The sequence below is a fragment of the Phycodurus eques genome, chromosome 2 (assembly GCF_024500275.1).
Source record: "Phycodurus eques isolate BA_2022a chromosome 2, UOR_Pequ_1.1, whole genome shotgun sequence".
NCBI lineage: Eukaryota > Metazoa > Chordata > Actinopteri > Syngnathiformes > Syngnathidae > Phycodurus > Phycodurus eques.
Window position 1 is genome coordinate 3,880,476 of NC_084526.1, and position 16,434 is coordinate 3,896,909.

At 44.6% G+C, this 16,434-nt stretch overlaps 1 protein-coding gene across 3 annotated transcripts in view; it reads left to right on the forward strand.

The window, feature by feature from the left end:
* The window catches only part of serinc4 (serine incorporator 4), a 55,914-nt gene that overhangs the window by 19,304 nt on the left and 20,176 nt on the right, over positions 1-16,434 (forward strand). For all 3 annotated transcript variants that reach the window (XM_061664316.1, XM_061664335.1, XM_061664326.1), the window contains exons 3-5: positions 5,487-5,665; positions 8,352-8,431; positions 8,607-8,700. In XM_061664316.1, the coding sequence (XP_061520300.1) occupies positions 5,487-5,665; positions 8,352-8,431; positions 8,607-8,700 (353 nt within the window). The remainder of the gene's footprint in view (positions 1-5,486; positions 5,666-8,351; positions 8,432-8,606; positions 8,701-16,434) is intronic.

Consider the following 16,434-nt stretch of genomic DNA (forward strand, 5'->3'; position numbering starts at 1 on the left):
CTGGCAGGGAAGGAGCCCGGGTTGTTGTGTGAGGTTGAGAAGTTCCGACTAGATATTGTCGGGCTTGCCTCCACACATGGCTTGGGCTCTGGTACTAGTCCTCTTGAGAGGGGTTGGACTCTCTTCCACTCTGGAGTTGCCCATGGTGAGAGGCGCAGAGCTTGTGTGGGAATACTTATTGCCCCCCGGCTCGGCGCCTGTACATTGGGGTTCCCCCTGGTGGTGGACGAGAGGGTAGCCTTTGCATTCGGGTGGGGGACAAATCCTGACTGCCAATGCACCAAACAGCCGTTCAGAGTACCTGATGGAAAAATGTAAATAAGTTATGTGTTGTGCTCTTCTGCTTGCTTCTACTTAGAGAAATGTTTTATCACTGCGTGCAAAGCTTTCTCCCACAGGAGTCCTTCCAGGTGCAAGGACAAATTTGAGCCAAGGAGTTTTCCTGTGTCTTGATAAGAAGTATATAATTCTTCTACTGTCTCAACCACAACAAAGAGTGTTATGTGCTGATCACATGAGTTGCAACAAGCATGTATGCCCCCACCTTTTTGTCATTGTAACTCATATGTAACAAGGGAACTGCCCTAAAGTAATAAAAAGAGAGAACTCAGAAAATGGTTGGAGACTGTAACTAAGTACACTCTTGGCCGTTTTCTCCTGCAAGTCTGAAAACTGAACTACCTCTGTGTCTGTCTTGATTTTTTACAAGTGTTTTAGGTGTCTTGAACCTGACCCTTTTCGGAGTCCTTGGAGGGGTTGTTGGAGAGCGTTCCCACTGGAGACTCAGTCGCTCTGCTGGGGGACTTCAATGCTCACCTGGGCAATGACAGTGAGACCTGGAAGGGTTTGCTTGGTAGGAACGGCCCCCCCCGATCAGAACCCGAGCGGTGTTCTGTTATTGGACTTCTGTGCTCATCGCGGATTGTCCAGAATAAACACCATGTTCAAGCATAAGGGTCAAGCTAAGGCAAGGGTGAAGCTGTCAACTGATCACCACCTGGTGGTAAGTTGGCTCCAATGGTGGGGGAAGATGCCGGTCCGACCTGGCAGGCCCAAATGTATTGTGAGGGTCTGCTGGGAACTTCTGGCAGAATACCCTGTCAGAAGGAGCTTCAACTCCCACTTCCAACAGAACTTTGCTCACGTTTGCTCATTGAGTCTGAGTGGACCATGTTCCGCGCCTCCATTGATGATGCGGCCGACCGGAGCTGTGGTCATAAGGAGGTCAGTGCCTGTCGTGGCGCCAACCCCTGAACCCGTTGGTGATGCAGTCAAGCTGAAGTCCTATCAGGCCTTTTTGGCCTGTGGGACTCCTGAGGCAGCTGATGGGTACCGGCTGGCCAAGCGGAATGCAGCTTTGTTGGTCGCTGAAGCAGAAACCCTGGCATGGGAGGAGTTCGGTGAGGGCATGGCGAAAGACTTCCGCTTTGAGGAAATTCTGGTCCACCATCCGGCGTCTCAGGGGCGTTGTGAGTCGGTGGGAGAATACTTCGAAGACCTCCTCAATTCTACTGACACGCCTTCCCATGAGGAAGCAGAGTCTGGGGTCTCTGAGGCGGCCTCTCCTACCTCTGGGCTTGAGGTCACCGAGGTGGTTAAAAACCTCCTCTGTGGCAAGGCCCTGGGGTGGATGAGATTCGCCTGGAGTTCCTAAAGGCTCTGGATGCTGTGGGGCTGTCCTGGTTGGCAAGCCACTGCAACATTGCGTGGACTTCGGCGACAGTGCCTCTGGCTTGGCAAACTGGGGTGGTAGTCCCTCTTTTTAAGAAGGTGGACCGGAGGGTGTGTGCCAGCTACATCACACTCCTCAGCCTCCCTGGTAAGGTCTATTCAGGGGTGCTGGAGAGGAGGATCCATTGGGATGTCGCATCTCAGAAACAGGAGGAGCAGTGCGGTTTTTGTCCTGGCCGTGGAACAGTGGACCAGCTCTACACCCTTGGCAGGGTCCTCGAGGGTGCATGGGAGTTCGCCCAACCATTGTACATGTGTTTTGTGGAATTGGAGAGGGCATTCGACCGTGTCCCCCTGGGAGTCCTGTGGGGGGTGCTTCGGGAGTATAGGGTACTGAACCCTCCTGATACGGGCTTTTTGGTCCCTGTACGACCAGTATAAGAGTTTGGTCCGTATTCCTGGCAGAAAGTCGGACTTGTTTCCGATAATATAGCTGGACTCCACCAAGGCTGCCCTTTGTCACCAATTCTGTTCATTATGAGGTGGCTAGGGCATCTGATTAGGATGCATCCTGGATGCCTCCGAGGGTGATGAAGAAGTGATGGGTAAGTACGGCATCCAGGAAAGACACTTGGAGGGAGAGATGGTGGTAGACTTAGCAAAAAGGATGGAAATGGCTGTAGGGAACACTTTCTTCCAGAAGAGGCAGGAACATAGGGTGACCAACAAGAGCGGAGGTAGAAGCACGCAGGTTGATTACATCTTGTGCAGACGATGTAATCTGAAGGAGGTTACCGACTGTAAGGTAGTGGTAGGGGAGAGAGTGGCTAGACAGCATAGGATAGTGGTGTGTAAGATGACTCTGGTGGTGAGTAGGAAGATTAGGAATACAAAGGCAGAGAAGAGAACCATGTGGTGGAAGCTGAGACAAGGACGAGTGTTGTGCAGCTTTTCGGGAAGAGGTGAGACCGGCTCTGGGAGGACAGGAGGAACTTCCAGAAGACTGGACCACTGGAACCAAGGTGATCAGAGAGATTAGCCGAAGAAAGACAGAATATATGTGCATGAATGAGAGGGTTGGTGGGGGAAGAGTGAGGCTCCAGGGAGAAGAGATAGCAAGGGTGGAGGACTTTAAATACTTGGGGTCAACCGTCCAGAACAATGGTGAGTGTGGTCAGGAAGTGAAGAAACGTGTCCAAGCAGGTTGGAACGGGTGGAGGAAGGTGTCAGGTGTGTCATGTGACAGAAGAGTCTCTGCTAGGATGAAGGGCAAAGTTAATAAAACAGTGGTGAGGCCAGCCATGATGTACGGATTAGAGACAGTGGCACTGAAGAGACAACAGGAAGCAGAGTTGGAGGTGGCGGAAATGAAGGTGTTGAGGTTAGCTCTCGGAGTGACCAGGTTGGATAAAATTAGAAATGAGCTCATCAGAGGGACAGCCAAAGTTCAATGTTTTGGAGACAAAGTTAGAGAGAGCAGACTTTGATGGTTTGGACACGTCCAGAGGAGAAATGGTGAGTATATTGGTACGAGGGTGATGAGGATGGAGCTGCCAGGCAAGAGAGCGAGAGGAAGACCAAAGAGAAGGTTGATGGATGTTGTGAGGGAAGACATGATGGCAGTTGGTGTTCGAGAGGAGGATGCAGGAGATAGGCTTACATGGAAAAGGATGACACGCTGTGGCGACCCCTAAAGGGACAAGCCGAAAGGAAAAGAAGAAGTAGACATTTTTGCAGATTTATTAAAAAAGAAAAACTGAAATATCAAACAGCCATAAGTGTTCAGACCCTTTGCTGTGACACTCATATATGTAACTCGGGCGTTGTCCATTTCTTCTGATCATCCTTGAGATGGTTCTACACCTTCATTGGAGTCCAGCTGTGTTTGATTATAATGATTGGACTTGATTAGGAAAGCCACACACCTGTCCACTTTATGTAAGACCTTACACCTCACCGTGCACGTCAGAGCAAATGAGAATCATGAGGTCAAAGGAACTGCCTGAAATGCTCAGAGACAGAATTGTGGCAAGGCACAGATCTGGCCAAGGTTACAAAAATATTTCTGCTGCACTTAAGGTTCCCAAGAGCACTGTGGCCTCCATAATCCTTAAATGGAAGACGTTTGGGATGACCAGAACCCTTCCTAGAACTGGCCGTCCGGCCAAACTGAGCAATTGGGGGAGAAGAGCCTTGGTAAGAGAGGTAAAGAAGAACCCAAAGATTGCTTTGGCTGAGCTCCAGAGATGCAGTCGGGAGATGGGAGAAAGTTTTAAAAGTCAACCATCACTGCAGCCCTCCACCAGTCGAGGCTTTATGGCAGAGTGGCCCAATGGAAGCTCCTCCTCAGTGCAAGACACATGAAAGCCTACATGGAGTTTGCTAGAAAAACACCTGAAGGACTCCAAGATGGTGAGAAATAAGATTCTCTGGTCTGATGAGACCAAGATAGAATTTTTTGGCCTTAAATCTAAGCGGTATGTGTGGGGAAAACCAGGCATTACTCATCACCTGTCCAATACAGTCCCCAGCACCATGCTGTGGGGGTGTTTTTCAGCTGCAGGGACAGGACGACTGGTTACAATCAAAGGAAAGATGAATGCGGCCAACTACAGGGATATCCTGGACGAAAACCTTCTCCAGAGTGCTCAGGACCTCAGACTGGGCCGAAGGGTCACCATCCTACAAGACAATGACCCTAACCACGCAGCTCAAATAACAAAGGAGTGGCTTCAGAACAACTCCGTGACTGTTCTTGAATGGCCAAGGCAGAGCCCTGATTTAAACCCAATTGAGCATTGTTGGAGAAACCTGAAAATGGCTGTCCACCAACATTCACCATCCAACCTGACAGAACTGGAGAGGATCTGCAAGGAGGAATGGCAGAGGATCCCCAAATCCCGGTGTAAAAATTTCTTGCATCATTCCCAAAAAGACTCATGGCTCAATTAGCTTAAAAAGGGTGCTTGTACCTAATACTGAGCAAAGGGTCTGAGTATTTATGGCTGTGATATTTCAGTATTTCTTTTTTAATAAATCTGGAAAAATTTCAACAATTCCGTTTTTTTCTGTCAATATGGGGTGCTGTGAGGAAAAAATTAACTTAAAATGATTTTCGCAGATGGCTGTAGTGTAACAGAGTGAACACTTTAAGGGGGTCTGAATACTTTCCGTACCCACTGTGTGCGCATGTGTGAATATATATAGATATATATATATCTATATATATGACCTTTTTAGCTGTAATAAAATTTCTTCCTCTTCAGTTTCTTATATTTTGATGACCTTTTTAGCTCGCGATCTAGTTTAGTTTACAGCTTTTGTGCTCATAAAATTGTACTCTGGTCATCAAGAGTGTAATATTTCAATGAGTCGAACTTCAAATGCTGGTCTGTGACTGGTTACAGATCTCCATATAAAGCAGTGAGAGAGACGGAGTAACTGTCTATAGCTGTAAACAGTATTAAATAGTTCATAGGATGAGTGTGACACTTTAAATAACTTTTCAAATGTTCTTGTAAATGAGCAACAGTGATATTTTTAATTACATCTTATTGCAAACTGTCTGAAAAGGCAGCTTTTTGGGGACTCCCTCAGTGTTTTGTTTTGACACTGACATCAGGTTCAAGAGAAAGGAGGGCAAGAAACAGAAGATGGAACAGAATGTTAATTCCAGTTCAGCCTTTGAGCAACAACTACGCAAGTTTTTTTGTGTTTTTTTTTCAGGGTGGCTTGTTGTTGTATTTTGCTCAGCATCCACCACACACAAGACTGGCAATGTGCTAACGTGGATGTGCTGTTTGTGTTTGTTTCAGGTGCCTTTCTTCAACATGGTGTGTGATCAGGCACATGGTGGAGGGCATTGTGAGATGCTTGTAGGCTACTCAGCAGTCTACAGAGTCTGCTTTGGCACTTCTTGTTTCTACCTAATGATGGCCATCTTCCTTGTAGACGTGAAGTCTAGTCAGGACTTCAGAGCACTCATACACAATGGGTCAGTGCTGCTGTTCATTTCATATTTTATTCTTCAAATATGACTCCTTAAAATGTTAATCATAATAGACAAATTGTCTCACATGGAAATAAGTACTGTATACATACAGTATGTATGGGTCATTTTGATATAATTGGATCAATAAAAGACAAAAAATAAATTCTAATTCACCATTCTTTATGCTGCATTGGTTTTATACAGGTAAATGTCTCCCATGCTGAAACAGCCATGCTGGTATAGAAAATGGATGGATGGATATCCCAAAATTATATTAGCATCTTGATAAAACATGTTGAAAATTATGAAGATTCATTTAGGACACAAAATGGTAAAGACACACAAATATTACTTTAGAATATTTTATTTCTTAGAAATTTTGTGGGGTATGTCTTTACCGTTATTGATAAACTTGTATGAAAATGACCCATACACGTCTCACAAAAAGTTAGGGATATTCCGGTTTCAGGTAATATTTCTGGATAAACCTAAAATGCACTGTAACCTGTACAGGGCAACTTAATTAGATGTTGAATGGAAAACTGTTCAGTCTTCCAGTAGTTTTTGCACAATTTCCTGCTCTCTAACAAGGACCTGAATGGCAAAATTCATAACAGGTGTTTGATCCATGAATCGACCAATACATTTCCTGATTCAGTTAGAATTGGTAAACAGTCCTCTTCATCATGCTGTCCTTAACAATTGTTCAACAGAACCTCGCCAGTGTAACACAGAGGAAGTGGTCACTAAGTTTAGTGTCACTGGTAAATTTTGCTCTAAGTTCCTTGTTAGAGAACAGCAAGTTGTGTAAAAAGTACTGAAACATTGACCTGTTGGACATGGTCATTCAACAGTTTAGAGAAAGTCGAATTAAGTTCCCCTGTACAGGTTTATAGTGCATTTTAGGTTCATCTGGTAATTTCATTTGAAAGCTGAATATCCCTCACTTTTTTGAGGAGGGAATTTGTATATAAGAGGTCTTATTATATTTTTATGGACAATATTTTGGTGTCTTTTTTATTTAATTTTTTTTTACTTTATTTATTGTTACTCATTCAAGTAATCTAGAAAATTTGGAACTGAGGAAGTTTGGAGTCTTCTTGCTCTCAAAATTACATGAATTTGAATTTAAACAACAGTGTCAGAATTTGTTTATTTCCTCTGAATCCAATCTCACTACATAACGTTTTTAGCCTCAAAAGGTTTGCCTTACTCCAGTCTATAAGTGGAAAGTGGTTGTCCTTGCTGCTCACCTGACCTCCAACTGGTCTATTATAAGCTCTTTGTTGTCACACTTTCCTCACCCGCCCGGTCGATTAGAGCGGTGACGTACTTTGGATTAGGTTTTGACATGCTGCATTGCTGACCATCTCTGGCATTAATCTGCTCAGAGTAGTTTTATCTGGGCCATGATGAAAGATTTTGGGGTCTTTGGCAAAGGTTATGGAGCTCTTAGTCGTCTACTGGGGGTAATGACCTAGTGCCCTGACGGTAATCTTTCAACAAGAAAAAAAGTGTGATGTGGAAAAGTTACAGGTATAGGCTGTTTTTACATGCAAACCTTTCTTGATTAGGTTCAAGGGTTCAATTTGTAATTATGTGATACCAAAAAATGTTGCTGTATTAAAACAAAGAATGTACAGTATTAATATAATTTACTTGTTCAGCAACTCTCCATATAGGCCTACAGCTAATAAATATTTTACATTTAAAACAAAGCGATGATTCAGTTGCAAAATTCCTGTGCATAAAGAAACACTAAATGAGGATACAAAACTTTGTGCTTTGTGTAAATTCTGCCTGGCAACAAGTTGTCATCTGAAAAGATTAAAGATTAGCACGTTGTTAAGGGTTGGTATACTATATAAGTGTACTTATAACAGATTTATGAAACATTTATAATAAAATTCATAAAGATGTCATAAACGCTTTGTAAATCATTAGTAAACAGTATTACCTTTTTTTTTTTCTTTTCTCGATGTAATAACATTTTATAGAGCAAATGCAGACTCACTTTTAGGTCATGACCGCTTCACTTTATAGTAATCTGTTCTGTGAACTGTATGAAACAGCCACCATGAGTTTTTACCATTTATAGGTCGTCCAGTGACCGAAGGGTAGCTGGTTAGAATCCCGGCTCGGACTGTTCGCATGTCGACGTGTCCTTGGGCAAGACACTGAACCCTAATTTGCTCCCAGTGGTCCTGGCAGCACCTTGCATGGCAGCAGCCGTCCATTGGAGTGTGAATGTGTGTGTAAATGGGTGAATGGGAGCCTTTTTAAAGCGCTTTGGGCACTGTGATAGTGTAGATAAAGCACAATATAAGTGCAGTCCATTTACCATTTCCCATCTTCCGTACCGCTTATCCTCACTCGGGTTGCGGGCGAGCTGGAGCCTATCCCAGCTGACTTTGGGCGAGAAGCGGAGTACACCCTGAAATGGTTGCCAGCCACTCACAGGGTACTTACTGTATAAACAAACAAACCATTCGCACTCACATTCACACCGTCACTGAATGGCAACCGAACCCACACTGCCTGCACCAAAGTCAGTGACTCCCAAGCATAATATTTACAACAAAATCTTTAGAAAGGCAAAAAATCAATTTATGCGTAAGTCACACTCACATATCATAGGCGAAACATTTTTATTGTATAACACAATCATTCTCTTTATTTTATCATCCAGTTTCTGGTTCCTGAAACTAATCACCTTGCTTGGGATGTGTGCCGCTGCCTTCTTCATCCCAACAGAATCCTTCCTCCATGGTGAGAACTGAATGTACTTCTTTTTTTTTTAATACTGCGAGAGGGCAGCAATGCCTGAGTAGTGAATTGATGCATCATATACTGAACTGAACTGAAATGGATTATACAGGACATACAGTATGTGTATGGTAGCGCCAACCTCATCACCAATTTTCTCTTCTTCCCTGATCCTCAGCTTGGCATTACGTTGGTGTGGTGGGAGGATTTGCCTTCATCCTCATCCAACTTATCCTCATCACAGCTTTTGCACACACTTGGAACAAAAACTGGTGAGTGTGGGGTTCATTGTAAAACTATGGGCTGTGATGGAAGAAACGTACTACTCCAGCATACAAGGATATTTTCATAAACATTGCAAATACCAGCTGCGTCCTGCGGAGATCAAATAAGATGACTACAGGTTTTAGCAATGTTACAAAAAAATTCAAAATACCTTTCGAGACACTATCATTGGACAGAGGAGTGTCGTGAATAAAATGAGCCCTAGTTTCTAAGAATCGGATAAGGATTAAGGATTTTATGTCACCTTTTATGTTGAAAATTTGTTTTCTGCCCAGAAATCAATGTAAATAATTTGAAAACTTGTGACTGAAATCCTGACTCCTTTGTAGATAGACACCTATATGTTTCTTATTAGTTTAAAATGTGACTCTGAAACAGGCCTTTTTATTGGTTTTCAGTGGCAGCGTCCGCTCGAGCCATCTGAGCATCTCATTGTGATGATCAAACTAAGAACAAGCAGATAGTCAGAATTACTTAAAAAAACAACAACAACAAGTACTACCTTGCGCGAAACAATGAGAAAATTTCTTTTTTTGTGGACCATGGCTAAATTCACGTACCCAAATTCCGGCACAGCGAAATGGAAAGAAAATGGTGGTCGGTTTTCTGGATTCAGTAACATATACCTTCTGTTTTTATTACAGCATTTAAGCTATATTGGTAGCAGTTCGTCATATGTTATATTTTTGCTTGTGAAGCAGTGCACCATCAACACTGTGTATAGTGGGGATGGCGCGCTGCTGACCTCAACTTGGGACGTTGTGAGCCGGTAGGGCGAATACTTCGAAGACCTCCTCAATTCCCCTGACACGCCTTCCCATGAGGGAGCAGAGTCTTGGTTCTCTGAGGCGGGCTCTCCTATCTCTGGGGTTGAGGTCACCGAGCTCCTCGGTGACAAGGCCCTGGGGGTGGATGAGATTCCGGAGTTCCTCAAGGCTGGGGTGGATGAGATTCGCCCGGAGTTCCTCAAGGCTCTGTATGTTGTAGGGCTGTCCTGGTTGACACGCCTCTGCAACATTGCGTGGACATCGTGGACAGTGCCTCTAGATTGGCAGACTGGGGTGGTGGTCCCCCTTTTTAAGAAAGGGGACCGGAGGGTGTGTTCCAACTACAGGGGGATCACACTCCTCAGCCTCCCTGGTAAGGTCTATTCAGGGGTGCTGGAGAGGAGGGTCGTTCGGGAAGTTGAATCTCAGATTCATGAGGAGCAGTGTGGTTTTCGTCCTGGCCGTGGAAGAGTGGACCAGCTCTACACCCTTGGCAGGGTCCTCGAGGGTGCATGGGAGTTCGCCCAACCAGTCTACATGTGTTTTGTGGACTTGGAGAAGGCGTTAGACTGTGTCCTTCCGGGAGTCCTCTGGCGGGTGCTTTGGGAGTATGGGGTACCGAACCCCCTGATACGGGCTGTTCGGTCCCTGTACGACCGGTGTCAGAGTTTGGTCCACATATCCGGCAGTAAGTCGGACTCATTTCCGGTGAGGGTTGGACTCCGCCAAGGCTGCCCTTTTGTCACTGATTCTGTACATAACTTTTATGGAGAGAATTTCTAGGCGCAGCCGAGGCGTAGAGGGGTCCGGTTTGGTGGCCTCAGTATTGCATCTCTGCTTTTTGCAGATGATGTGGTTCTGTTGGCTTCATTAAACCATGACCTCCAACTCTCACTGGAGCAGTTCGCAGCCGAGTGTGAAGCGGCTGGGATGAGATCCTGCCCCAAGTGGAGGAGTTCAAGTATCTTGGGGTCTTGTTCAGGAGTGAGGGAAGAATGGAACGGGAGATCGACAGGCGGATCGGTGCAGCGTCTGCAGTGATGCGGACTTTGTATCGATCCGTTGTGGTAAAGAAGGACTAAGCCGAAAGGCGAAGCTCTCGATTTATCGGTCGATCTACATTCCTACCATCACCTATGGTCACGAGCTGTGGGTCGTGACCAAAAGAACAAGATCCCGAATACAAGCGGCCAAAATGAGTTTCCTCCGCAGGGTGTCCAGGCTCTCCCTTAGAGATAGGGTGAGAAGCTGGGAGTAGACCCCGGGGACGACCCAGGACACGCTGGAGAGACTACAGCCTTTAGCTGGCCTGGGTACGCCTCGGTATTCCCCCGGAAGAGATGGGTGAAGTGGCTGGGGAGAGGGAAGTCTGGGCGTCCCTGCTTAAGCTACTGCCCCCGCAACCTGACCTCGGATAAGCGGTAGAAAATGGATGGATGGATGAACCTGAACATGTGGAGGAACGTTATGTTCAGCAATGAGTCCAAATTCTTCACTCTGTTAGAGATTTCATAGGGTTTTTAAAGTAACTTACTGGCAACACTGTTGCCAGTAAGTTACTGTAAAAAAACAAAAACAATTAAAAAAGTGGGAGGTTAAGTAGTCTGAATTGGAATCTGGAGTCAAGCACCACTTGATAAATCATACTCATTAACCAGCTGTGAATCCTTATTTGCTCCATACTAGTTGGTTAGCTTACCTGAATCAGATGACACTCTGCGAAAGCAGCAGTTGACTCCTGTCTCCTGACCTCTACAATGAGCTTCCTCCAATAGAAACATAGTGCTACTACCAAACCCACATGTATATAATAGAAGCATATACACTGCTTTTCTGCAACAGTGCCAAATTGTTGGTGTTCAGGATTTCTACACAATATATTTTTATGAGCATTCTCTTTCTTGTATGATTGTATTTTCTTGCATGTGCTTCTTGTAATACACGCGTTTTATTTGTTATTTGCACCAAAATGCTTAAAGACTGTGGAGCCATGAATATTAAAATGCAATGTGGGAACATATTACAGTACACTTAGACATTGATGTAAATTCTACAGTTATTTGCCACATACAATGAAGTAAAATACTGTAAAGTGATTATCCATCCATCCATCCATCCATTTTCCTCTGCTTATCCAAGGTCGGGTCGCGGGGGCAGCAGCTTAAGCAGGGAAGTCCAGACTTTCCTCTCCCCAGCCACTTCGTCCAGCTCTTCCAGGGGGATCCCAAGGCATTCCCAAGACAGCTGAGAGACATAGTCTCTCCAGTGTGTCCTGCGTCATCCCTGGGGCCTCCTCCCGTCGGGACGTGCCCGGAACACCTCACCAGGGAGGCGTCCGGGAGGCTTCCGAACCAGATGCCAGAGCCACCTCATCTGGCTCCTCTAAATGTGGAGGAGCAGCGGCTCGACTCTGAGACACTCCTGGTTGACCGAGCTTCTCGCCCTATCTCTAAGGGAGAGCCTGGATACCCTGCGGAAGAAACTCATTTCGACCACTTGTATCCGCGATCTGGTTCTTTCAGTCACAACCCACAGCTCGTGACCATAGATGAGGGTAGGAATGTAGAGCGACCGGTAAATCAAGAGCTTTTTTTCAGCTCCTTCTTCATAGTCTGATACTGAGTCCGCATCACTGCAAACGTTGCACCGATCCGCCTGTCAATCTCCCGCTCCATTCTTCCCTCACTTGTGAACAAGATCCCGAGATACTTGAAGTCCCCCACCAGACAAACCCTTTCCAAAAAATTTGAATATCATTATTTATTTCCATAATTCTATTCAAAAAGTTAAACTTGAATAGATTACAGATTCAGGGCTCACAATTTAAACTATTTCAAGTATTTATTTGTTTATTTTTACATAATTTGGGTTTCCAGCTCATAAAACCCACGAAATTATGAATTAAAAACATTTGAATACTGTGAAGAAATCACCATTCATCATCACCAAAAAAAAAAAAAAAGAAATTTGGGTCACATTAAATCTATCAAAATATGGTACTTTCAAAACAATACGTTAATCTTCAATACTTGGCTGGGAATCCCTTTGCTTTAATCACTGCCTTGGTGCGCCGTGGCATTGAGGCAATCAGCCTGTGGCATTGCCTGGGAGTTATGGAAGGTCAGATTTCCTTGATGCTTACTGTCAGTTCTTCTTTGTTTTTGGGTCTGCTGACCCTCATTTTTCTCTTGATAATACCCCATCGATTCTCAATGGGGTTTAGTTGGCGGGCCAGTCAAGCACTGTGATCAAACCAGGTTTGGGTGCTTCTTGTGGTATGGGCAGGGGCCAGGTCCTGCTGGAAGATCCATCCATCCATTTTCTGAGCCACTTCTCCTCACTAGGGTCACGGGCGTGCTGGAGCCTATCCCCAGCTATCATCGGGCAGGAGGCGGGGTACAACCTGAACTGGTTGCCAGCCAATCGCAGGGCACATACAAACAAACAACCATTCACACAAACATTCACGGGCAATTTAGAGTCATCAATTAACCTAGCATGCAGGTTTTTGGGATGTGGGAGGAAACTGGAGTGCACGGAGAAAACTCACGCAGGCATGGGGAGAATCTGCAAACTCCACACAGGCGGGGCCGGGGATTGAACCCCGGTCCTCAGAACTGTGAGGCAGACGCTCTAACTAGTCTCCACCGTGCCGCCCTGGTGGAAGATGAAATATGCATCTCCATACATATCCTCAGCAGAAGGAATCATGAATTCCTCTGAAAAATTCTGGTAGACTGTTGCGGGGACCTTGGATTTAAGTAAGCAGAGTTTACCAACACCTGCACTGGACATTGCACCCCAATCATGACTGGACCTCAAGCAGCTTGGGTTCTGTTCTTCACCCGTTTTCCTCCAAACCCCTAGACCTTGATTCACAAATAGAAGGCACACTTTACTTTCATCGGAAAAGAGGACCTTGGACCACTGGCCAACAGTCCAGTCCGTCTTCTCCTTGGCCCAGTTGAGACGCTTCCTACATTGGCTTAGGCTCAGAAGTAGGACCCAAGGAACCCGGCAGTTGTAGCGCATCTCCCGGATGCATCTGAATGTGGTAGTTTTTGAAGTTGTGATTCCTCTCTTTCTAGATCTCTGCTAGATTCTTGAATCTTCTCTGTTTGAGAATCCGCTGAAGCCCACGGTCATCTCTTTTGCTGTTGCATCTTCTCCTTTCCACATTTGTCCTTCCATTGATATGCTTGTGAACAGCAAGCCTGCTTAGCTATGAATGTTTGGGGCTTACCCATCCTATGGAGGGTATCAATGATGGTCATCTGGCCAGTTATCAGTTCTGCAGTTTTCCCCATATAGAACCGAACTGAGACAATTGAAGCAAACTGAAACAATTTAATGACACCTGGGGAAACCTGTCCAGGTGCTTTGAGTTTAGGAGGTGATTAGTGTGTGACACTCAGTTTAAAATATTTGTCCTGATTTCTTCACAGTATTCTAATTTTTTAAATTTCCGATTTTGTGGGTTTTATGAAAAACAAATTATGTAAAAAATAAACAAATAAATACTTGAAATTGTCAGCCCTGAATCTATAATCTGTGAAAGTTTAACTTGGTTGAATGGAATTATGGAAATAAATAAACTTTTCCATGATATACATTTTTTTGGCAAGGGTCTGTATATTTTGTCGGAACTTCTCAACCTTGCACACCAGTTCGGGCTCTTTCCCTGCCAGAGAGGTGACATTCTACATCCATAGAGCCAGCTTCTGTAGCCAGGGATCGGACTGCCAAAGTCCTCGGCTTCTGCCGCCACCCAGCTCACTATACACTCAACCCCCTAGGTCCCTCTCCCAGGTGGTGAGCTCATGGGAAAGGGGACCCACGTTGCCTCTTCAGGCTGTGACTGGCGCCCACAGCCTGTGATTGTAGGCCCGGCCACCAGGCCCTCTGCTTCGAGCCCCACCTCCATGCCTGCCTCCAGAGGGGGGCCCTCGTGGAGCATCCGGGCAAGGGAAACTTAGGTCCATTTATTTTCATCATCATAAGGGGTCATTTGAGCTATGCATTGTCTGGTCCCTCACCTAGGATCTGTTTTCCATGGGTGACCCTACCAGGGGCATAAAGCCCTGGACAACTTCGCTCTTAAAATCATCGGGACACACAAAACCCTCCACCACGATAAGGTGACGGTTCCAGGAGGGGAAAGTGATTTAACTTTAATCAAATATGGTTTCCACTGCATCATGTGATTTTGGTTGACGTCACACACTATAAACAGAAAGCCAGTATAATTTTTTTTAGTCCATATTTTCATTCATTGTGGTGCTGATGAGTCACACAAGGAAAATGGTAGCTCTTCTGGCTTGCAGAAGCAGTACGCCAAATTGAGTAATCACAAGGTAGTTCACACTTGTATCTAATGCAGTTGATAAATCAGCAGTTAACAGTTAGCTTAGGCTCACTTAGAATCTAGCTAAACTGACCTGGATGTCACTCTATTGCAAATAAAACACAGTCAGTCAAACAAAGTGAAAGATAAATGTAACATGAGAGTTAAACAAGACACATTCAAGAAACAAGTGCTCTGCAATTGGCTGGCAGGGTGTACCCCGCCTCTTGCCCAGATTTAGCTGAACCCTAGTGAGGATAAGCGGTACGGAATATGGATGGCTGGATGGACATCCAACAAACTACGGGTAACATAGACACACATTATTCATGTCCCGTTAATCCTGATTGTTAATGAACATTCAGGATTAACGTTTTTATTTACGGCAACAGTTAAACATTTCATGGTCCAATGCATGCCCGCACGGCTTCTGCTACTAAATACAGTATAATGCATTGGAAACTGTAGTGTATTACTGTATAATCACTTTAAAAGTATTTTACTGTATGGTATGTAGTAAATAACTAGAATTTACAGGAATGTCTCACAGTGCAGTTGACTGTTAGGGTCAGAATGCTGTGCCTATTGCTGCACTGTTGGAGTAACATCTTTCGGTGGAGGCAGTGTGATTGTGTGGGGTGGCATCACCCTCACTAGTAAAATGAGGCTTGTCATCATTGGAGGCAATCAACGTGTGGCAATCCCATAGCGCCACAGTCTGCGCCCGAACTCCATCCTATAGATAAAATGACAATGAGACGACCTCCAGAACTTGGGAGTGGATTTGGCAATGTTTTCATGGGCGCAACCTACATTCTAAACTACTGCTAATCCAAGAAATGCATGTTGCTTACAAATGTGGATGCTATGTTTAGAAGGGTGTGTCCTTGTTTTTCATTCGGCTGGAAGCCATTGTCTCAGATGTTATTTATTTTATCACACTCTTGCTGTTTCGCTGTCCTTCACTTTCACCACATCTGCTATGACATGGCTTTGTAGCTACAACAGCTAAGAGGATTTATTCATTCAGGTATTTTTCCAAGCTAAATCCTCAAATACCCACAATTTTCCCAATCAACCTAAGCCATTTTAAAAAAAAAAGCACTGCAAACCACTTTGGACAGGTATATTCGAGATGATGTATGCTCAAAAGTAATCTGGCAATCTGGGGTTACCACAGCAACGACAGAGACGCTATTTTTGTTAGAAGCGAGTGTTCTATGAAAAATATTTTTGGAGTAAAATTATTACATTGACTTTATTAAATATGTGCATACATCTGTGATAAAATAATAAAAACAAATCCTTGATTCGTGGCCTTATTCGATATATTCGCTACAACATATGACCAAACCTGGAAAACAGGATAGCAGACTTTGTTTATGCTAAGATATCAAACATGACTACGGGTTGATGACATGATCGTATGTGGCCGAACTTGCTCAAATTTTGTTTTCTTTGTGGCTAGTGTCTTTGGAGAAAACTTAAAGACATTTATATCATTTATTTATGCAAATATTATATATTTGTAAACGCGCACAAAGCCTAAACATCGGATATTGTCATCTTTGGTAGCACTTGAAGACATCTTGTTTAAACAAAAGACATTG